Source organism: Capra hircus, chromosome 22, assembly GCF_001704415.2.
Source record: "Capra hircus breed San Clemente chromosome 22, ASM170441v1, whole genome shotgun sequence".
Lineage (NCBI taxonomy): Eukaryota > Metazoa > Chordata > Mammalia > Artiodactyla > Bovidae > Capra > Capra hircus.
In genome coordinates this window covers 47,231,451-47,254,818 of record NC_030829.1, presented here as the reverse complement: position 1 = coordinate 47,254,818, position 23,368 = coordinate 47,231,451, and the positions used below count along the sequence as shown (strand labels likewise).

The 23,368-nt window shown below is 44.5% G+C and overlaps 1 protein-coding gene across 1 annotated transcript in view; it reads left to right on the top strand.

The window, feature by feature from the left end:
* Positions 5,610–23,368, top strand: part of CACNA1D (calcium voltage-gated channel subunit alpha1 D) — a 169,413-nt gene continuing 151,654 nt past the window's right edge. The window contains exons 1-3 of the mRNA XM_018066674.1: positions 5,610–5,675; positions 9,223–9,362; positions 18,392–18,534. Coding sequence (XP_017922163.1) covers positions 5,610–5,675; positions 9,223–9,362; positions 18,392–18,534 — 349 coding nt within the window. The remainder of the gene's footprint in view (positions 5,676–9,222; positions 9,363–18,391; positions 18,535–23,368) is intronic.

The following is a 23,368-nucleotide window of genomic DNA, read 5'->3' as shown; positions in this document are numbered from 1 at the left end:
GGTGGGGCTCCCTGATGGTGAGACAAGGTCTCAGCCCAGGGGCTCAGAAATGCAGCATTGGGCTATTCTTTTTTTCTTTTCCGGTGGGTGATGCCGTCATGGTATTTTTTGAAGCTAAGCTCACATTTCTCTGTTCCATATGATGAGAGGGTCTGCAGAGGTAGATGCAGCGGTTCTTGTCTTCAAGGTACTAACAGTCTTCAGAGAATACAAGACAGGGCCTCATAGGTTCACCTTCCCACCTTAGACCAGGAGGTCTGGAAAGCAGGGCAGCACGTTGCCCCTCTCTGCCCCCTTCATGGCCTCACAGGTAGTTAGTACTCAAGCATTTGTTGTTACAATTTATTTTCATGATTAAATGCAAATGGTGCAACTTTAAACTCTGGGATGGCAAAGAGTTTTGACTCACATGCCCACTCCATTCCAGGGATGATGCCTGATTGGGCAGCATGTGCAGCTGTGTTAGGGGGCAGTGGGGGGACTGGAGACTGGTGAGGGGTGTCTGCTGCAGGGGTGCCTGGGGAGCAGAGGCAGTATGTACCCGAGGGTCATTTGTCTTCCCTGATAAGTGCATCATGCTTATGAAAGAGGGAGCAGAAGAGCACTCAGAGGAAATGAAACTCCTCAGTCTTTCCTGAAAGGGTGGAGTAGGATTTAGATCAGTAGAAAGAAGTGCTTTCAGTGATGGAGAAGAGCAGCAGAGACCAGAAGTTCCAGTGAGTATGACTTACATGCAGGGTGTTCTGGGAGCTGATGCACTGGAGCAGAGGGAGCCGTGGAGGAGTAAGCGGAGTCGGGTGGGATGGAGGCCCTTTGTCTGGTGGGGTAACACATCAGGTGGTTGTTGGTATGTATAGCATAGACAGATTGTGTAGAGGTCCTTGGGGACGCCAGATGGAGGAATTGAGATGTGATACAGTCCTCTGCTTTTCAAGCTTTCCCAAATGCTCCAGACACAATTAGTTGTTCCAATCCATATCTCCCTACAGGATATTCCCAGTACTCTACTTTAGCTGTGATCATTGTCTTGCTGTGTCTATAAACGTTTACATATACATCTACTGTTTTCCTCCAGGACATGGACAGTGTCTTAGTTACCACTGATCTCCAATGCTCAGGACCACATCTGGTATGGAATAGATACCCAGTGAATATGGTTGAGTTAAACTGAAATAGGGTTCCTGAACTGCCAGCCAAGATGGGGCAGATCTGGGCAGTGCCTTCATGGTGAAGCTGGGTGAGAAAGTGTATGGCTGCAAACCATAGAACGTACCTACCTGCTACCAAGGGGTCCCAGGACGAGTGGAATGGGAAGCAAGGCAAGTCTGAGGCATCAAGTTTACAGGAGTGTGTAGAGTCCCAGAAACCAGGTAGGGTTGAGGACAACATGAATGAGATGGAAGAATGAAGTCAGGAAAACTGAGCCTCAGTGAATTCCTAGAGGCAGTGGCTTGCAGGGCTCTTGGGTCCTATGCCTAGAGAACCATTCCTAAGCCTATGGGATAAAGGGAGTCATCCAAGGAGTTGAATCTCTTGAGAAGTGAGGAGCTGTTGAAGAGTCTCTTCGATTCTTTAACTTTCAGAGAAGCAGCGTGATTCTGTAGGCCCCTGATATTTACCTAGGACTTTAGTTAGCAACTGACCCAAAACCCAACCTAAACTGGCTCAGTTTATTGGCTTTTGTAACCGAAAAGCCCAAAGTTGGGGGAGAAGTTTGGTTCCAGGTTCAGCTTGATCTGGGGACTCTTATGGTGGCATCAGAGCCGGGCGTTTGCCTCTGTCTTTCCGTTTGACTCCCTCTCATCTTTTGCCTCGACTTCCCTTAGTGTTGGCTTTTCATCTTTATGTCCCCCTGGCAACTCTAGGCTTGTAGCCTCAAAGAGCTCAGTAGAGCCAGTGACAGAACATCTGGCCTAGTAGCTGAGTGAAACCCAGGATTAGTTCTGATTGGACCTGGTTGGTGGGCATTGGGTCACATGCCTATCCCTGGGCTAATAACTTGGGTCACAGGCCAACCCCTGTGGCCCCTGGACTGAAAGTAAGGAAGAAGCAATTCTCAGAGGAAAGTCAGGGAGCTGTTACCCTGTGAGTTTTGCTAGGTGACAAGAACTGTAAGGAGCCACCCCCTGCCAGTTGCTTGCTTTAGCTCCTGCAGCCTCTGTACTGCCAGTAAGTGGGGAGGCCCCAAGAGAAAGGGCCCTGTCAGCTTCATCTGTCTTCTTCCCACTGACCAGATGTCTTTGAGTTTGGTCTTCATGGAGCTGTCAGCCAGGGCACTCACTGGCTACCTCCATTTGCCATCTCAGGTACCTTCGGGATGGCATCCTGTGCGGTGGCCCTACCCAGCCTGGGTAGTCACTTGGCTAGCATCGGTCCTGTAAGGTTTCTGTCCCATCTCCTGATCCTCCTGTCGGGATTCTAATTCCAGAGCCTGGAAGTGTAGCCTCTCCCTATCCTGTCGCCAGTGGCCTCAGATGGCAAATGTCTGACCGTTCACAGGGCTCTTTCAGACTTCACGTAATCTGGTTTTCACTGTCACCTGGGTGGGAAGGATGAGTGTCCCGGTTTTATAGATGAGGAAACTGAGAGGCAGGGGGCGGATAACTCAGCTGAGAGCCGCAAGAAATGGACTCAGTCACGTGTGCTCTTCGATGTGTACTTTTAGGCCAAAGGTGAAGAAGAAGGAAGGCACACTGAAGTCCCCCCTGCCGTGGTCCCCAGCAGAGTTTACAGGAGGTTGAATCACACAAAGAAACCCTGTTTGAGTGGCTAAATGTGTCTCAGGTGACACACTCCTGAGAGCACCTCCTGGAATGTGAGGCAGTAGGTGGGAGGGTCTCTTGGTGACCTCAGGTGACCTGGTCACCTGACAAGGCAGCAACTTCTCCTGGATCTTGCTGCTCCTGGTTGGTCATCCTCCCCAGCATCCCTGGGCCCTTACTTCTGAAGTGGCCTCCTTCTGAAGCTTGAGTCTAGACATTGCTCCTCATGTCATAAAGAATTGTAGTTTCACAGCTGGAAGGCATCATCCATTCAGACTTCTTGTTTTGCAGTTGAGAAACAGAAGCCAAGCCTCAGAGCCGCCCCAGGCCCATGTGTCCCTTGGTGCCTTTGGTTCCCTCTCCCCTCACATCTGTGCTCCTGCAGCCCTGGAGCTCTCATCACCCTTGACCGCTTTGCCTCTGTGGGTGCTCCCCTCTCCTACCAGGCCGGGAGTTCATGGTGCAGAGCAGAAGCTGTAAGGTTCTTCCTGGGTGTTTAGTCATGGGTGTTTTCCCGGGACAGGGCCTGTAGTATTGTTATGGGTGGGATGTCTGTATCCCCACGTGTTGATGTGTTCAAAACTCAACCCTAATAGGGTGGTGTTTGGAGGTGGGGCCTTTGGGGAGTGATTAGGGTTAGATTAGGTCTTGAGGATGGGGCCCTCATGATTAGTGCCCTGAGAAGAATAGGAAGGGTGAACTCTCTCTCTCTGTGTACATTTCCACCAAGGAAAGGCCAGATGAGGATAGCATGAGAAGCCAGCCTTCCACAAGCCAGAAAAAGTGTTCTCACCAGACACCAGATCAACTGACACCTTGATGTTGGACTTCTCAGCCTCCAGACTGAGAAATAAGCCTCTGTTATTTAAGCCAGCCGGCCGATGGTATTTTGTTATGGCAGCCTGAGCCGACTAAAACAATTACGGAATGTCTTAGCAGGAAAGGCCGTTGAATAATGTTTGGTCAGAACTTCTCATTTTGCCCATTTATTTCCTCATTTATAAATATCGAGTATTTGTTTTTGTGACAGACTTGAAAATACAGTGATGTATGAAATATAAATGGTCCCTGATTTTATAAGAAATTATCATTTATTGGGATAGACAAGTATCAAAGAGGTAGCGTTTTTTAAATTTAAATTTTCCATTGTGAATAGTGCTATGCAGAAATATGGTGAGCTTTGAGAGTGTATACCAGTGGGTCTGAATTTTGTCTGGGAGGTCAGCAGAGGTTTTGCTGAGAAAGTGTCATTTAAGCTGAGCTTTGAAGGACAGGGAGAACTTAGCCTGGTGTAAAGGCAGGAATTGGGGTGAGGGTGGAGGGAGGCATCCTGTAGTGAAGAACAGGATGTGGACCTGAGTGAGTCGAGGCTAAGTGGGGCTAGCAGAATACAGACAGATTCAACTCCAGGCCCTGCGTTCTCTCCACAACTCCGTGCTGGGCTTGTGTTAGTCCCGTGTCAGGGTTGTGTGCTCACCAGAGATGGGAGTTGGCACCTGTAGGGGTAGGGCTAGCACACAAGGTGGGTGAAACAGAATGGACAGAGGTGTGGGGCAGGGAATGTATGAACTTGGGAGCATAGTGGAAGGGAGCAGGTCAGCCCATGACGTGCAGTGGATGCTCTTGCAGGAGAGGAGTGAGCAAGCTGGAAGGGACAGGAGGGTGGAAGGTAAGGGTGTTCACCGGGGCTCCAGCTGGGATTGAAAGGAAGGACCTGGGAGATGCTGGGATCAGCTGTTCTCTACAGTCTGACTGTTGAGCCCAGGCTTGTTCTAGAAGGGCTTTCGGTAATTTAGAAAGATTCCTGTCCTGCTTGGTTTGCTTTTTGGTACATATGCTAGAATCCTAAGTTCTCATGTTTTTATAGCCCTCTTTCAGTCTGGCCTTGTTGCTTAATTCCTTGTCTTTTTTTTTTTTTTTTTTCCTTTTCTACCTCCTATTGGGACCCATGAGTACTTTATGTGTGCCCTGTATGGTGTTGGAAAGTGAAAATGTTAGTTGCTTAGTCATTTCCAATTCTTTGGGACTGCATGGACTGTAACCCACCAGGCTTGTCTGTCCATGGAATTTTTCAGGCAAGAATACTGAAGTGGGTTGCCATTTCCTTCTCCAGGGATCTTCCTAACCCAGGGGTCAAACCTGGGTCTCCTGCATTACAGGAAGATTCTTTCCATCTGAGCCATCAGAGACTGGTATGGTGCTGGATGCTGGGGTTACAAAGACAGTTAGAAATGATCTCTGCCTATAAGGAGCCCAGGTGGTAGGACCCAGAAGGGATGTGTGTGTGAATGGGGAGACTCTGTGTCTTTCACTGCCAGGGTGTATGGCAGGAGACCTCTGCAAAGACTTGAGCCTTTCGGGTGATGAGCAAAGCAAAGAGATAAGCCTTACCTGGCTCATGAAGCCTCTGTTGATCTTTTGACAGCAGGTGGGGACTTCTGTGAGGGTAGGGACCAGGCTTTCTGAGGGAAACACAGGTGCTCAGGGATGCATGAGTGGATAGATAGATTCATGATGGATGAATGTTTGTATCACAGTGCTAGTAAAGGGATCCTTGAAAATAGGACAGCCGACCACCAAGTACAGGTAAGGATCCTGGTATCAACTGTTCCCTGCTAGTTGAGTTTCTGTTTCTCAAGGCTCTGTATGTGGTTAACTGGTTTAGAGACTCTTGCTTTAGAGCCTCTCCTGCTTGGTGAAACTTCACTGTTGAAAGAAGGTAAATCAGGTTTCAGAATTAGATGTTCAGCTTTCATTTCTCTAGTGACTTGGGTCTCATAGGGGACTTTCATCCACATAACAGAGTGGTCTCTGGTGAAGACTTGGTGCTTTCTGCTTTGTTAAAAGATGGTTTGGCTGGCCCTGCTCATCCAGGATGCCCTGTTAGTGAAGTGGATCCCTGCTGGTGTCTGGGTGAGCGTGCCTGGCAAATGCAGGGAAATTGGGGTATGAGAATCATGTACTCTTCTTGTTTGGCCTGGAGTAGGGCTTTTAAGATACAGCCCCTGCCCAGGGGCCACCTCATTTCATGTTCATTTCTGGAGGGCTCGCTTGCCTCTCTTCAGTTGCTCCATTCCTTCATCCTTACCGTGGTGGCCTCCTTGTGCTCCCACCCATCTTGGACTCTGGCTGCGTATCTCCTCTGTGCAGCGTCTCACTGTCCTTCATCCAGGTGCATGTTCTCACCCTATCTTGTAAAGAACCTGGCCTTTTCTGGTGGCTTCCTTTAAAATCACTAACCCAACATTCTTTTCTCAAATGAGCAATCCTCTTGTGAAGTAATTACCTCCCCTTCTGAGGATTGTTGTTTTGCAAGATTTTTCTTTAACACTGCATTTGCTTAACGTAGAAGGGTATTTGTTTCCTGAGAGTCCTTTGTAACAGCAGGATTGGGGGCCAGGATGATCTGGCTTCTAGGCAGACTGGTCTGCCATGCTCTTCAGCCTGTGATTGTTCAGCTGGCATCATGGTAGAATCTCTGTAGTAAAGACTGCATTAAAGCAAGGTTACATTTCATATAATTAATTCCATCAAGTAATGTGTGGAGGATTTTGGAAAGAAAGGCCAAAAATCTTCAAAAAGGAGAGAGGGGAGGATGAGAGAGGGATAAAAGAGCCCTAAACAATTCAGTTTCACAAATAGCCCTTGTATTATTGTGGCAAAATTACTTATAAGTAAAAGCTACAGAGGGAAAACAAGCTGGGTTTGGTAGGTGTCGTGTACTCTCTGTTCCCTGTCTTGTTTGTCTGCTCTAAAGTATAGTGCTGTGTTGATGTAGAGATGTTACTGCTCTGAATATTGATGGGAGCAAAAGCCTTTTTTTTTTCCTATCTGGCCCAGTAAATAAAGCAGAAGGGATAAAAAGGGAAGAAGAACTGTAAAATCGACGTGCCGTTTCCTGCTTATCTGGTTCCCTTACAGTTCTAACTCTCAAAAACATCCTGACGGTCTACCTTTGGTGGCCAGGGTCCAATTTGAGGGCAGCAGATTGGTTTATTCAGAGAGTTTTGCTTCTGGTTAAATCTTCTCCTTTTAGCTCGCTAAGTTAGGGTCACTACCTCATCAAAGCCTTCCTGAATCTCTCCTCTGTAGTCAGTAGTGACGTCGGTTGCTGTTCTTCAGAACATCCACAGTGGCCTGAGTGTATGCCCCGTGGGAGCTCACCAGCTGGGGATGTGGCAGTGAATGGGAAAATGAGCCCTTGCTCTCACGAGGCTCACAGGGACTCCAGAGAGTAAACAGAGGAGTCCTTGGAGGTCTGCCTGGGGGACAAGGGGAAACACATGCTGTTGCTCTGGGAGAATTTCAGCTGCTCACCCCAGCCTGGAGGGTGTGGCTGCTGTGCGGAGGGAGCAGGTCATGGTCCAAGAAGGTCTTGCAGCCTGGTGAAGGATGGTGTGGGGTACACAGGATGAGCCAGACTGAGAGAGGAAGCATGAGTGTGAGGCTGGGGATGAGCAAGACTTTTAAAATTGAAAACACATGGACTCTGGCTAACTTTCACCACAAAGGAATTTATTAGACCACTCGGACGGTGTTCTGAGGATCAAGCGGTGCTCTTGAGGGCATGTGAGGAATGACATGGACCTGGAGGGAAGAACTGATGCACTGGCTTTTCAGCATGACCATTGGGGAGCGGAGAACGGGGATAGAGGCTGGGGTACCTCCAGGGTTGGACAGTTCCCTGCTGGTAAACAGGAAGGATGCAGTGGCAGAACTCAGCGAAGTCCCACCTGGGACTCACCTGCATTGGAGGGGTAGCACTCTGGTGGCAGCTAGAGCCCAGGGTGGCCTAGACAAGACACTGCTTCTGTGGAGCAAAGCAAGTCCTTGCAGGGGTTGTTGTTGTTGTTTAGTCTCTCAGTTGTGTCTGACTCTTTGCGACCCCATGGACTGCAGCACACCAGGCTTCCCTGTCTTTCACCATCTCCCAGAGCTTGCTCAAACTCATGTCCGTTGAGTTGGTGATGCCATCCAGCCATCTCATCCTCTGTCATCCCCTTCTCCTTCTGCCTTCAGTCTTTTCCAGCATCAGTGTCTTTTCGAATGAGTCAGCTGTTTGCATCAGGTGACCAAAGTATTGGAGCTTCAGTTTCAGCAGGGGAGAAAGGGTCTAACCCTTTGGCCTTATCAGAGGACAGAACTGCTTATCAAGGTGCAGAACTGCTCTTTGTCAATTCCCTCTCCTGCAATGTCCTCTGTGTATCACATCTGAAACCCTTACCTTCTGCACTGGACTAAACATTTCAAAGATAGGACCACAGTGGAGATGCTTTTCTCGTCTTGGCTCCTGTGGTGGGGCCCATCGTGGAGAAGAGGTGCTCACTAAGTATTTCCTGAGCCAAATTTATTTGCCCTCTTGCACGAGGCATCTTAATAAGTGAATTCCATGACTTCTGTTTTCCTGAGGCATTGGTAACTTTCCTCATGTCTCACGGAGAATTAGCAGAGGACTTTATGGTCCATGTGGAAGAGTTTTAATTAGGATGTTTCACTTAGCTGTTCTTTAAGTAGCTTTTTGCCAGCACATACCTCTTGTAAAATTGACCTCATACATCTCAACAGTCCATATTTCTTTTGAAACCCAAGCCATACAAAGAAAACCTTGTAAAAGAGGAAAGAGCCAACATTTTGAGACTTGCTGATGGATGCATTTTCTACAATTCTTGGAATTACATGAGTTGGCATCAGAAAGATTCTGAGAGTCCCATAACATGAGGGTGGCATCTCAGAGATCTGTGGCAGTAAGATGGAAGTGGCTGCTGAGTCTGTTACGAGCATTCCAGGGCTGAGGCCAGGCTCCCTGGGAATGTGCGTGGTTACCTGTCGAGGCGGCACACCAGTAAGGTGGCCATGGGCTTGCCATCCTGAATCCCCTCCTCCCCCGCCCTTACTGCGCAGGTGAGGAAACGCAGGTCCAGAGGACAGGAGGGGCTTGCCGAGGTCATCTTGCTGCTCAGTGACAAAGCCGATCCTGACCTAGAAGTCAAGATGGAAACCCGAGAGGAGGAGAGGATCAAAGCAGACACATCTTCCTTTCTTCCCAAGGACGTTCTGTTCAAAGCCCTGAGGGAATCTCTGTAGCATCCTTGGGCTTTCCTGGGGGCCTGACTGGGCAAGCTTAGGAGGAAAACATGCTGCGTTTTGCAAATGTGCAGAAATAACAAACACGCGGTTATGTCCTAGGCAGGGTCACCATGCACACATCAAGGCAGGTGGCAAAGTGCAACCATGCAGTCCAGGATAGAAAGTGCTTTACACTTAGTTGCTTATGAGACATTCAGTGTTAGAATTAAAATGCCTTCTTGCTCCAGGTGTAGTGCTAATTTTTCCATTTCTCATAATAAAACTTGGCTTGGAGTTAAATGCTAATATTTCTGAGACACTGATTCTAATCCCTATTTCTTTTTCTTCTTCTCCCCCACCCCCAATTTTTTGTTTTCTTTGTTTCTCTTCACAGGAAAAAGTAGAATATGCCTTCCTGATTATTTTTACAGTCGAAACATTTTTGAAGATTATAGCATATGGATTATTGCTACATCCTAATGCTTATGTTAGGAATGGATGGAATTTACTGGATTTTGTTATAGTCATAGTAGGGTAAGTCCCTTTTATTTGGGGAAATGTTTTTTTGGAACATGGAAGGTGGGGAGTAACAGAAAACCGTATTTTAAGGGCACAGGCTTGATGCTTTATGCTGGTGATTGTAGCCAGAACCTGTCAGGAGTTCTCTGAAGCCTGGTGATGCCAGAGACCAATCTGAAATTCTCTCATTGCTGTTACTCCCTCTTTGAGGAACGTGTTAAGGAAGGAAGTTCAAGCTCAGCTAGTGATGTGAGAGGGTTGTTCTTACAAGGCCTTGGGCCTTTACAGATAGGCCAGCTTTGCTGGTGATTTGAGTCCAACGTGTAGAGCTTTTATACTTAACACCCCGTTAAGTTAAAAAACCAAAATAAAGCAGTAATAAATCCTTCATAGCAGTGAGATACTCTGCTATTTAACATCCCTTGAGCAAAGCTATTAATTTTTTCTGCTGCCTTGGGGGAAAAGATTTGGCACACTACTATCCCATTTCAAATAACAAAACAAGTGCTTGAAAAATGTCAGATATCCGGCATGAAGTGAAATAAGCCAGAAAATGCAGAGAAGCAGACATTATCCCTGCATCCTGTCACAGGAAGAAGACACCAACAGTTTCAGTTAAAGGAGAATGTTAAAAAACTGTGGCCTGTGTTAGTCTGGTCCTTCAACACCTGGAAATGTTTCCAGCAAGAAAGAAATGAATCAATGTCAGAGGAATGCTGGGTCTTTGGACCAAACACCCACACAGGAAAATAAGATCCTTTACTCAGTCTTAGTTGCCTAGCTGTAAAATGGGTTATTCCTAAAATGGTATGTATTCCCACAGAGAGAAATTATTAAGTGGCCTTTCTGTTTTCATCTCCGTAACTTCATTCAAATGCTTTTTGCAGTTGAGCAAGGTGATTTTTTCCTTTTGGATTATTATTATTTATCATGAATCCTTTACTTTTTCATGAGAGACTAATGGTGCTGGATATTTGGAGAGTGGGATAAATTTTGAGCCTCTTCTTTCAAATCTAGGAAGATAGAGTGGAATCCAAAATGGTAGCCCAACAGTATGATTTAGACTTAGAAAAATATTAACTTTTGCAAAAGCCACCCTAGTACATTGGAATCGAAGGCATTATGGCAAAGATAGTGCAACTAAAATGAACAGACAGTTGATATGTATCACGCCTCCTTGTATTTGATGAACTCTAATAAAGAATGGCAAGCAGGAGCCTTACAGGCCTCTCTGTTCTGGAATAATCTTGCTGTAACTTTCCTAACTCTGGACTGTCTGTTCATCTTAGCTCCATTTCTTTTGTCCCACCCTGCAATCAACTTTCCATCTGGAGGCACTTTTCAGACTATCATACAGCACAAAGACAGGGAATCAAGCAGAGTGTGGTGATTTCATTGAGTTGCAGAGACAGAGACAAGAGTTTAGGAAGGTTGAGATGGCTAAAATTGGAGAGGCATGGTATGGGAGCAGTGAGGGACCAAAGAGAAAGAGGTCCATAAATATGCCTTGGGGCCCTCTTGAGTTTTGGCTGAAGCCTAAGCTACATGTACATGGGATGATAGTCCATAAGTCCAGGCAAAGACTACTACTAGGGAAAAAGGAAGAGCTGGGAGCTATAGCTGACTAATAACTAGGGCTCATATAGGTCTGGGATTTGTTCAAGTTATAAGCAACCAGAGTGGAAAGACCTTGATGAACACCCTGGACTGTCAGTAGAAACCCCAGAAGGGCCATTAATAATACAGCTAAACTAACTCTAGAGTGGGTATTGGCAAACGGCAATCAGTGGGCCAAATTCAACCTGCTACCAATTTTTGTAAATAAAGTTTTATTGTAACACAGTCACAAGCATTTGTTTACATAGTTGAGTTATGTGGTTTAGGTCCAGAAAGCCTAAAATATTTACTGTCTGGCCCCTTACAAAACAATTTTGACAACTCCTCTTCTACAGTAAAAACTACCTGAAACCCTTGCTAATAGTATTTGAAAAATAACCTGAAAAGGAGCAGACTGACTTGCAAATAACTTAAATGCCCGCCAAAGCAAAACTCAACACTCTTTAAAGGAAGACAACAAAATCCAGATAAAGTGTTCAGCTTCCAGTCAAATATTTCTAGACTTGTGAAGAAATGTGATCCATAGCTAGTAGGAAATTCCATTAATAGAGGCAGACCTAGAAATGACAGACAGGATAGAATTAGTGGAGAATTACTTTATAAGTCTTTAAAAACTATTTTAAACATGTTTATATACTTAAAAGGAATATATGACCACAGTGAGAAAAGATGGGACAATGTAAAACAGAACCAAATGGAACTTTGAGATCTGGAAAATATATCTAAAATGAAAAATTCCCTGGATTGACCTAACAGCAGAATAGACTCAATAGAATGATCAAAGAATTTGAAGAGATAACAGTAACACACAAAAATAATGATGGAAAATAAATGAATACCACCTTGGCGACCTATGGGGTGAAGTGAAATGAAGTCGCTCATTGTGTCCGACTCTTTGCGACCCCATGGACACCAGGCTCCTCCATCCATGGGATTTTCTAGGCAAGAGTACTGGAGTGGGTTGCCATTTCCTTCTCCAGGGAATCTCCCCAACCCAGGGATCGAACCCAGGTCTCCCACATTGTAGACAGATGCTTTACCGTCTGACATGACCTATTATTCATATACTTGGAGTCCCAGAAGATAGTAGATAGAGGGGAGACAAAAATATTTGAAGAAGTAGTCCAGATTTTCTAAATGTGATGAAAAACATAGACTCACAAATCCAAGAAGGTCAACAAAGCCCAAAGTAAAGACGAAGAAAGCTGCATCAAGGCATATCATGATCATAATCGAACTGCTAAAGACCAAAGATAAAGAGAAATCTTAAAAGTAGAGAAAAAGTCATTGTAGACTTCTTGTCAACAACTATGCAATCCAGAAGACAACAGAAATTTTTAGAGTTCTAGGGAAAAAGGTCCACCTTCAATTCTTATTTAGTGAAGATACCTTAAAAAGTTGAAGTAAGAAAGAACATTTTTCAGACAAACCACAGGTGAAAATTTGCCACCAGGAGACCTGCACCTTAAGAAATATAAAGGAATTTATTCACACTGATGAAAGACATTAGTAAGAAATACACATCCATAGAAAAGAAATGAAGAATGCCAGAAAGGGTAAATGCATGTATAAATATGAAAACATTTTTTCTCATTTAAAATTTTCTTTATAGCAGTTGATTATTTAAAGCAAAAATAACAGCTGTGGATTGTGGGGTTTATAGCATCTATGAAAGTAAAATGTAAAAATAGCACGAAGGACAGAAATAAGGAAATATCCACATAGCATGGAAAAGTGCTTGTATACTTGGTGGAATTATTTGAAGGTAGACAATGAGAAGTTAAAGAGTAAACCGTACAGCGTAGGCCAGCAAGCTTCAGCTCATAGACAAAAAAGACATTTACTGCCTTTTTCACCTCCTACATTGACAAAGTATTTGGCTGTCTGCTTTAACAGATTAAGTTTTATTGGAAGACAGTCACACTCACTCATGTTTTATGGCTATTTGGTGTTAGGATGGAAAAGTTGACTAGTTGTCACAGAGACCCTATGGCCTGCAAATCCTAAAATAGCTGCTCTCTGGCACTCCACAGAAAATTTGTGCTGACACTGGGTCTAGAAGAGATGCTCAAAAAAATAAAGAGGTATAGTTGATAAGTCTGTGTTAGAGATTAAGTGGAATCCTTCAAAAGCTCATTTAGTGTTTTTTTCAATAAGCAGGAAAGAAAAGTTTGGTGGATAGAGCAAGTAGAGAGCAAGTAACAAGATGATAGATTTAAACCCAGCTATACCCTTATTTAAAATCCAGAGGTTATCAGATTTTATACATGTATTTGGTGTTAGGATGGAAAAACACTCAATTCTATAAGAAACCTAATTTACAAAGACAAATAATTTGAAAGTGAAAGGAGAGAAGAGGCTTCCCAGGTGACTCAGTGGTTAAAAAAATCTGCCTGCCAATGTGAGAGCTGGATCCCCTGGTGAAGGAAATGGCAACCGACTCCAGGATTCTTTCTGGGGAAATTCCATGGAGAGAGAAGGCTGGCAGGCTACTGTCCATGGGGTCACAAAGAGACGGACATGACTGAGTGACTAAACCCAACAATAAATGGACAGAAAACTATATATCATGCAAGACTAATCAAAATTAAAAACCAATCAAAAGAAAGCTATATTAATAACCAACAAAGTGAACTTCAGAACAGGAAATGTTATCAAGGGTGCAGACATTTCATGATGATGAAGGAGTCATTTCATAAAGAAGATATAATAATCCTAAATGTGTATGTGGTATGTGCGTATGTGTATGTAGATTGGCTATTAGGCTTATGTGCTCTGATGATCTATGTGCCTAATAACAGATCTTCAAAATACATGAAGCACAAACTGATGGAAATGAAAGGGGGGAATAGACAAATCTTCAATTGTAGTTGTACACTTTAATACCCCTCTCTTGGGAGTGTTGATAGACCACCTAGCCAGAAAATCTTTAAGGATATAGGGACTTCTGAACAGTACCATCAACCAACTCAAGGAAATTGATTTTTCAGAGCACTGTGCACCCATCAAGACCAGAATACACATTCTTTTCATGTGCAGGTGGAACATTCAGCAATAAAGACATATTCTGGGTCATGAAACAAACCTCAGTGGATTTAAGATTAAAATAATATGAAAGTATGTTTTGAAAGAATTTAGCAGTGTTTTAAAGAAGCATGTAAATTTCTATATATTAGTCATGAACAATTTGAAAATGAAATGTTAACAACATTATTATTTACTACATCATCAAACCCATGGACTATTGAGGGATAAATAGTGCACTGACAATGACCAAACCTGCCGAGAGAAATTAAAAAAGACCTAAATACATGTTATCGACTGGAAGACCCAATGTTCCAATTCATGGACTAGAAGACTCAATATCACTAGAATATCAGTCCTTCCCAAATTGTGATATAGGTTGAATGTAATCTAAGTCCCGGTAAGATTGTTGTAGAGACTGACAAATTTATTCAAAATTTTATATGAAAATTAGGCTCTAGACTAGCCAAGGAAATCTGTAAGAACAAACCTGGAACCCGATTTTAAGACATTCTCCAAAGCCACAGTAGTCAAGACAGGATGATACTAGAATAAGTGATAGAAATAAAGATCAGTGGAACAAAATAGAAAGTTTAGAAATAAGCCCATACGGATGTGATCAACTGATTTTAGATAGAGGTGTCATGATGACTCAATGGATTAAGGAAACAATTTTCAACAAATAGTGCTGGAACAACTGTCCGTGTGAAAAAGATGGCTTTCTCCATTCTTACCTCATACCATATACAAATAATGCCTTAAAATGAATCATAAACCTATATTTAAAGGCTAAAACTGTATTTCTAGGAGAAAATCTTTATGACTTCGGGCTAGGTAGAAACTTCTTAGGACCCGAAAAAGCATTTGCCATAAAAGAAATACTAGAATTTTTGAACCTTATCAAAATTAAAACTTTATTCAAAAGAGACACTGTGAAGAAAATAAAAATATATGGCACAGATTGGGAAATATTCCTACTTCATATATATGACCATGGATTTGTATTCAGAATTTGTAAAGAACTCTTACAACTGGAAGGTAAGAGTACGACCCAGTACATAAATGGGCAAAAAATTTGAACAGATATTCATAAAAGAGGATGTGTAAATGGTCAATAAGCAGCTGAAAAGATGTTCAGTGTTATTGACAATTGGAGAAATGCCAATTAAAACAGTGACATAGCATTACATACTCACTGGTATTAGTAAAGAGATTGACAATACCAGATGTTAACCAAAATACGGAGCAACTGGAACTCTTATACAGTGCTTATAGAAATAGAAAATGATCTCAAAACTATGGTGAACAAAAGATAAACGGAGAACATGCTGTATGACTATTCATGTAAGATTCTAGAAAAGGAAATAAAAACAGAACAGCCCTGCATGGTAAAACTGATAAAGTCTGTGGGTACCTGAGGCTGAGCTGACGATGACTGCAAACAGGCATGAGAGAGCTGTTTGAGTATTTGTTACTTGGGCTCATGCCTTTGTCAAAACCTGTCTCACTGTACTCATTAAATGGTTGCATTTTATTTTATATAAAGTAAGCCACAGTAAAGTTGGTTTAAGAAGTAAAAAAAATCATCTAAGAAACTCAAGTTGAACTGGCCTTGATCTTTTTTTCTCATTAAATATGAAAACCTTTAGAACATCAGATTATCCTTTATCTAAAATATGTACAAAGGTATAGTCAAAGAGCAGAAGAAAAGTTTAAAAAGAAGAAGGAAAATTTAATTGTTATGTCTTTACTTGAATCAAATTCCTACTCACTCAAGTTTCCAACTGCTGATTCTGTCTTAATCCAATGGATTTTCCATTCCAAGTCAACCATGACCTATTGCTTTTGTCAAGGTTCCCAATAACAGAGACGTTAAGAAAGTAATTGATATTTTCTAAAATGTTAACTGTTATAATGTGACCGCAGGAAGGTTCAACATGTCTACCAGAGCTGATGTAATTCTCTGTATAGAAAAGTTTAATCTGAGCCAACTTTTATTCACTCCTCTAAATTTTCCAATAAACGTGTCTGTCAGGCATTCAAGCTCATCAGTTAAGCTTTGTGAACACGAGGGGCTCATTCCCTTACTTCTAATCTGTGTCAGTTTGGGTTGCTCCTTGCCTTTTCCTTCTGTCTGGAGATATACTTTTAATAACAACTGAGGATGAAATACTTCGTTCTTTTGTCCTCATCTCTTCAGGCACATGGTACTTAGTTTGGTTGGGTGGAAGGGGAAGGCAATGAAAGGCGTAATCTCACAGAATATTAGAATGGGAAGGACAGGCTTCTGTATCATTTAATCAGTTTTCTCAGTTTACACAGACATAAACGAAGGCCCCAAGAAGGAAAGAGACTTTCCTAAAGCCTCCTAACTCAGGAATGGAAGCATGGCCTGGCTCCCGAGGCCTCTGGCCAGCAGTCAGCTTTCCCTGTCTGACTCAGGTTCCTCCGTGGGGGGTGGGGGTGGGGCGGCATTGTTCACCTGTTTTCAAGGACGTCACTGAAGAACAGGGGAGAAAAGGGCCGTGATGTGTACTTTGCAAAACACTGATACTTGAAAGCAATCTTAAGTCACCACCTGCATAAATTATTTTCCTAACCCTTTGGGATGAAAATTCCTGCGGCTGCTGCATTTCAGAAGAGTTTGAGGTTTTCTTTCTTACTTTGGCTTTGTTTTTGTGACACTGTGAACTTGTTTGGAAGGGCAGACTTTTAACTTCAGCCTTGACTGGAGAAGGGGAGCGGTTTACAGTAATGACAAAACTGTGCTAATGAGAGAGAGAGAGACCTATCATAAATGTGATACGTTTCCCAGTCAGAAGCAGAAAGAGCCTGCCTTTTGTAGCTTTGAAAACGTAAAGACCTGACATACTCCTGCTCCGCTTCCCCTGCCTCCCACCCCCCAGGTTCACTGCTAATTGTGGTACTGTTATTAAAACAAATGACCCTTCTTTAAACACCCCAGAATGCTATGGCTCTGCCCCATCAGGGCTGTAATCAGACCACCCTGTATTTTATGGACTTAGTGTCTTGGCTATCCTGAGGCATGCCAGTGGGGGCAGCGTTTCTACTTTAGCCGCTAATTAAACTTTGGAAACCTTTTCTTTGTTGCTGGGCCAATCATTTCCACAATCTGATTGGCCCAAGTTGATTCTGTTTGAAAGGGGCAAATTTCTATTTATTCTGAAAAACAAGCAACAATTCCAAAGAACAAATGTTTATTTGAAAAAAAAAATGTTTATTTGAAAGAGCAAAAGTAACTGTCAAGTGAGTGGATTGCCTGAAAATAGCTTTATTCGAAAAACCTTCTGAGAATAGGAAAAAATTTGTGGTGGCTGCCAGATACAATATTATTCACATTTCAAAAGAGAAAATGACGATATTAGTACCTTGTCTTAGGTTTCTGCGTTTGGCTTTTGCTTAGCTCCTTGGCATCTGTGATTTATAGCATGCCCTGAACATCCCTGTGAGGATGGAGGTGGGGCTATGTGTGTCTCAGTGACTGTATTGGAAGTGGTATAACATACTGAATAAGATTTGGGAGTCTGGAGTTATTCACTCATTGATTTATTCATCATATATTTCTTGAGTGCCTTCTGTGGTCAGGAACTGTTTTAGGCACTGGGCTGAAACAGACTAAATGGACAGAGAGACGACAGTTCCCTGCCATTGTGGTAAAGAACCTGCCTCCCAGTGGAAGAAACACGAGAGACTTGGGTTGGATCCCTGGGTCAGGAAGATCCCCTGCAAAAACAAATAGCAACCCACTCCAGTATTCTTGCCTGGAGAATCCCATGGACAGAGGAGCCTGGTGGTCTGCAGTCCATGGGGTCGCAGAGTCGAACATGACTGAAGTGACTTCCACTTAACACATGGAGCCTACATTCAGTGAGGCCAACATACCTGGATTCATATGTTAGTTTTGCCATTAGTTGTGGCCTTGGGCACGTTACTTGTTCTCACCAAGTTTGCTTCCTCACATGTAATTTAGTGTCCATGATCTCCATTGCATAACATTTTTGAGGATTAACAAGATAATTGATGTAAAGTGCTTAGCACATGCTGAGCGCTCATGAATGGTAGCTGCTATGATGATTGTGGTCATTACTGTTGTTTGGGCAATTCCATTGTCATCATTGAAAGAGGGGATTCACGAGGGATCCGGGGGCTATCTTGCTAGGATGCTCCATTGGCAGGAAAACAGCTAATATCAGTCCCATCTCTGATCCTTTTAGATGTAGGATCCTAGCCAGGGGTCACAGCCCAGTTCTTGCTCTGCCTTGCTTTCCCTTAAGCATCGGCCTTACAGACTTAGCTTTTGTTCAAAAATAGCTACTCTCACCATCCTGTTTTGCTTCCCTGGGTGACAGACTCTAACATTTCTTCCTCTCTTCTTCTTTCAGATTGTTTAGTGTAATTTTGGAACAATTAACCAAAGAAACAGAAGGCGGTAACCACTCCAGTGGCAAATCAGGAGGCTTTGACGTCAAAGCCCTCCGCGCCTTTCGAGTGTTACGACCACTTCGACTAGTATCAGGAGTGCCCAGTAAGCACGTTTCGTTTCCTAAAGCCAGGATTTTGCGGATCAGTTTTCTTCTGGGTGGGTCTCGGGATTATGAAGCAGGGTGTGATAAGGTGAGTTGCTGTTCTCCAGCCAGGGTCTCTGCAGGCAACACCGTGGAGGCCTTCACTGTTTACAGAGTACTCTTGCTTATGTTGTCACTTTGGGTCCCTGTGAAAGCTCCAGTGGGAGTAGAGTAGGGGCAGTAGTGATCATTGTCTTCCTGATTTTGTGGAAGAGAGAGTATTCTCTTGGGCAGAGGCCAAGTGAATGGTGGTAGGAGACCATGAGTTCAGGCCTCCTGGCTGCAGTCTGGTCTTCAGCCTCTGACACCATCACCACCATCACTTCCACCCACTTTCAGGCCTGCCCCTCTGAACATGGTGGGTTATATAGACAGGGGTGTCAGAGGGCTCAACTGACTGCCTTTTCTCAAAGTGAGCCGCAAGGGCCTGGAATCCTAAAACTTCCACTTAATTATCCCGCAGAGAGGCTGTGCCCATCCCAGTGTGGGGAGGAAGCGGATGCTTCTGGGTCCTCCCTGTGTGTAGGGCACAGTAGCACCTGCCGGAAGGTGGTTGTAAGGTCTGAATGCAGTAATGCAGAGGGAGCCTCAGCACAAGGTCTGGAGGGGGTGCTCAGTGTGAGAGGTGCGGTGTCACCCGCTAGTCTGTGGTACCTGTCTATGCCAGGCCCTCGTTTGCTTCTTGCTCCAGATCTCCAGGCCAGATCCAGTGCCACCTGAGTATAGAAAAGATGCCCCGTCCATGCTCCAGCCAGGAATTTGCATAAGGAGCAAGGCATGTGCTTCCCTGGGCTCTGCCCATGAGAGGACATCCCTCTTGGGGACTTCTGAGGGCAGACACTTTAGTGACTCTCCCAGGACTGTGGCTTCGAGGTGACTGCCTGCTTCCAGCTGCAGGATGGCTATGGGATTGCAGGGTGTGCCTTTTTTCACAGATCATAAAACCTTCAAAAGAGCGCAGATCATGTTTTTGCTTCTTCAGAAGTTCTTCATAAAATTGTATTAAACCCGTTGGCACTCAGAATGCACCAAAAATTCTCTGGAAAAAAACAAAACAAAACAAAACTTCCAAATTTAACATTTTAAAATGTAGGAAGTGGTGTTTTGTGTGTACTTGTTTTTCAAGATGGTTCATTTATTTTTCATTGAAAAAGATCAGCACAAGTCAAAGCCACAGTACCGTCTGGAAGCAATTGAGAAAAATAGACATACCTTGAAAATGACTGGCCCTGTTGCGTGTGCCATGATTAAATGAGAAGTTCAGTGAGCAAACATGAGGTTTCAGATTCAGTTGTTACAGCTTAATCTAATTTCAAAGTAACCACGGCAACTTTCTAACCCCCAAGAGCAAATGACAGGCTAGTCTGCCTGTGGTATTTGTGTTGTGAGCAGACGCGCGGGTGCTGTCGCTCTGTGGCTCTGAGTCATACGTGAGGACTTCTCAGCCTGTGTTCAGTAACTGCCCTGTGGGGAGCATCCAAGTCTCTCTGCAGACCCTGCTGGGCTTTGGGGAGATGGACTGGGGGCTCTGGGTCATGCTCTTTCCTGCGCTGGTTGGCAGCTGTGGACTAGTGATTTCTTAAGTACCTGCAATTATTAAAAATGCCTGGGAAGGTGTGACTGTTTACACATACCTCGGAGATGTCTGATCCCTCTGAAGACAACTCAGACTGTCCTGCAAGACTGATTTTGTGTGTGTATGTGGGCATAAGTTCCTTCATTGGAAGGTAAATATGTGTTTCAAATAGAGTCCTTCAGATGTGTGTGGAGCTCTTCACCACCTGCTCTCAGGTAATAGGTACATATGAGAATGCTCAAGCATTATATAGGAAAGAACCCTTAAGATCGTCTGGTCCAACAGCACATTGTCTTCTAGGTGAGGAAGCTTGCAGAAACCTTGGGCAGGTTCTCACGGCTAGTGGGTGGCCAGATGGGACCAGACCCTTGGCCTCCTAGTTCCTGGCTCAGCGTTCTTTCTGCTCCATTTCACGGCTTCCTTGGTTAGAGCTCTGTGAAATCTGCTGGACACATTGGTCGTGTACAAAAGAGCCTAATACCATGAAAGTGTATGCATGCACTTGAAGATATAATGTCATTATTTCATAAATGTGGCCCATCTGAAATATTACAGTTACAATAAACATTTATGAAACATAGGGCTCACTGCCATTCAGTTGAGAAGAGCTAACTGCTGGATGATGATTTTGGATGGCCCTTGTATGTCCTAAAATAAAAACCAAATGAAAAAACAAACAAACCCCATCTTGTCCAAGTAGATTAGAGCATATGTTTCTTTTTCTCTTCATCCATTCCTTATGGAAGATGAAAAGATTACAAGTCATCCTATGGATCATTGTTTTCTTCAGAAGACATCATTTGAACATTTAAATATCTGAAGGCAGTATGTAGGATTTTGTCTTAATGAAAGTCTGGAAAGAAGTTCTTTGTGAGTCTAAAAAACCTCTTATCATTCTTCCCTCCCCGTCTTGTCCCCCACCTCTTCCCGTGTACTTCATATCAAGGTGAACTTTTACTGTTACTGCTGATCAGTATTTTTCTCTTTGCTTGGTGTGTTCTGATTTCTAATGTATTTCGCTCTAGCATCTCAGCCTCTTCTTTCTTTCTTTGGATATGTACTGGGAAGGTACTGTGAGAAGATACTAGGAAAGGGCACTTTGGAGGAGAGAGAGAGAGCAGGGAAAGGAAGGGAAAGAAAAAGAAACGGGGGAGAAAGATGGATTGGGGGCTCTGGGTCATGCTCTTTCCTGCGCTGGTTGTCAGCTGTGGACTAGTGATTCCTTGCTGCTAAGTCACCTCAGTCGTGTTCGACTCTTTGCAACCCCATAGACGGCAGCCCACCAGGCTCTGCCGTCCCCGGGATTCTCCAGGCAAGAACACTGGAGTGGGTTGCCATTTCCTTCTCCAATGTGTGAAAGTGAAAAGTCAAAGTGAAGTCGCTCAGTCGTGTCCAACTCTTAGCGACCCCATGGACTGCAGCCTTCCAGGCTCCTCCATCCATGGGATTTTCCAGGCAAGAGTACTGGAGTGGGGTGCCATTGCCTTCTCCGCTAGTGATTCCTTAAGTACCTGCAATTGTTAAAAATGCCTGGGGAGGTGTGACTGTTTACGGTGGAGAAGCTGAGGTGGGTCTCAGTGGTGGCCACGTGTCTCACTGTGCAGGGCGCGTGCATGGTGTCAGGGGGCCTGCGTCTAGCTGGCTCTGGTTTCCTGCTGACCGCCCTCCCTCCAGCTCCTGCTTCCTTCCACCTGGTCCTGAGTATTGCCCCACTGTCCCTCTTGGCCTGGTCTTTTCTCTTCCTGTACCATGGCTCTCAGTGTTGCTCCAGGTGTGGGTAGCTCCAAGGTTTGCACATCTCTCCCTCATCCCTAAGGTCTGAGTTTCAGCCGCAGGGCACAGGCTCCTTCCTGTTTAGTGACCAGACTCACCAAGTGTTCAGTCCTCACCCTCCCCTTCCTGTAACGCTCTTTCACTTCCCCCACTCCAGGGGCGCCTTCTTTTGCTCAGGCCCCAGGGTTAGCCTCATGACCCTGCCGACCTGGGCACCTTCCTCTAACTCAGACTCACTTGCTGAGTTCTGATCTCTTCTAGATCCTCACCCTGGCCTCCCTGGAGAGCCCAGCACCCTCCAGCTACTTCTCTGCCTGTTTTGCCTTTTGCAGCCCCGCTTGTCTTTATAAGGGGCTTCCCTGGTGGCTCAAATGGTAAAGAATCTGCCTGCAATGCAGGAGACACAGGTTCCATCCCTGGGTTGGGAAAATTCCCCTGGAGAAGAAAATGGCAACCCACTGTAGCACTCTTGCCTGGAGAATTCCATGGACAGAGGAGCCTGGCAGGCTACAGTCCACGGGAGAGCAAAGAGTTGGACACGACTGAGCAACTTTCACTTTTTCTCTTTCTGAAAAGGCTGCCTTTTGAGTTTTCTTGGCTCTTTCCCATGCATACATGTTATGAAACTTTTGTTTGATTTTCTCTTATTTAGAATAAATAAAGAGGCTGTCTTTTGACAGCCTCTAAAGTCTGGCCTCTAAAGCCTCTCAAATCCCCTAAAGTGGACTAAAGTCTGGCCCTGTAATCCGAATCCAGAACCCAGAGGTACCTAGTAGATTGCAGCTGCAATCTGCTTGCCTTTACTGCTACCCTTTTCCACCGCATGACCGCCAACCAAGACTCGCCATCCCTGGCCCACACAACACTCGCTCTCTTCTGTGCTTTGGGTGCTTTCTTCCCCTGCTTGGAGCAGCCTCTCTCCCATGCCTGCGACCCACCTGTCTATGGAAATGCATCCTGCTCGGCCTTCAGGCCCTCCAGAGAGGGAGGCTCCTTCCCAGCCCTCTTTCTCCCCACTGCACTCTGAAATGATGTCTTTCATCCTTCCTTTAATTTTCACTGTGTGATGTTACTCATCTAGCATCTGTGTGCTACCTTAGAGTAATTCATATGTAATGCTTACGTCTCTCACTGGAACCTCACCTCTGGGAGGAAGCACATTGTGTAATACATCTTCATAGTCACCAAAACACTCTGCCTTATGTTTGCCATGTGGCAGATGTTCAAGGAATTTTGTTGAGCGGATGAACAAATGCGGGAGTGAGTGACTTTCGTATCCAGCTGTTCCCTCTCTAGGCCTCAGTTTCCCATCTTTCTAGTTAAGGGAGTTGGATTAGATGATCTTTGAGAGGATCTTTTTAACTTATCTCACACCCAGGTTTCATGTTAATTCAAAGCTCTGAGATACCTCCTTGAGTTTTATTACCACGTGCCCCATACAGAAC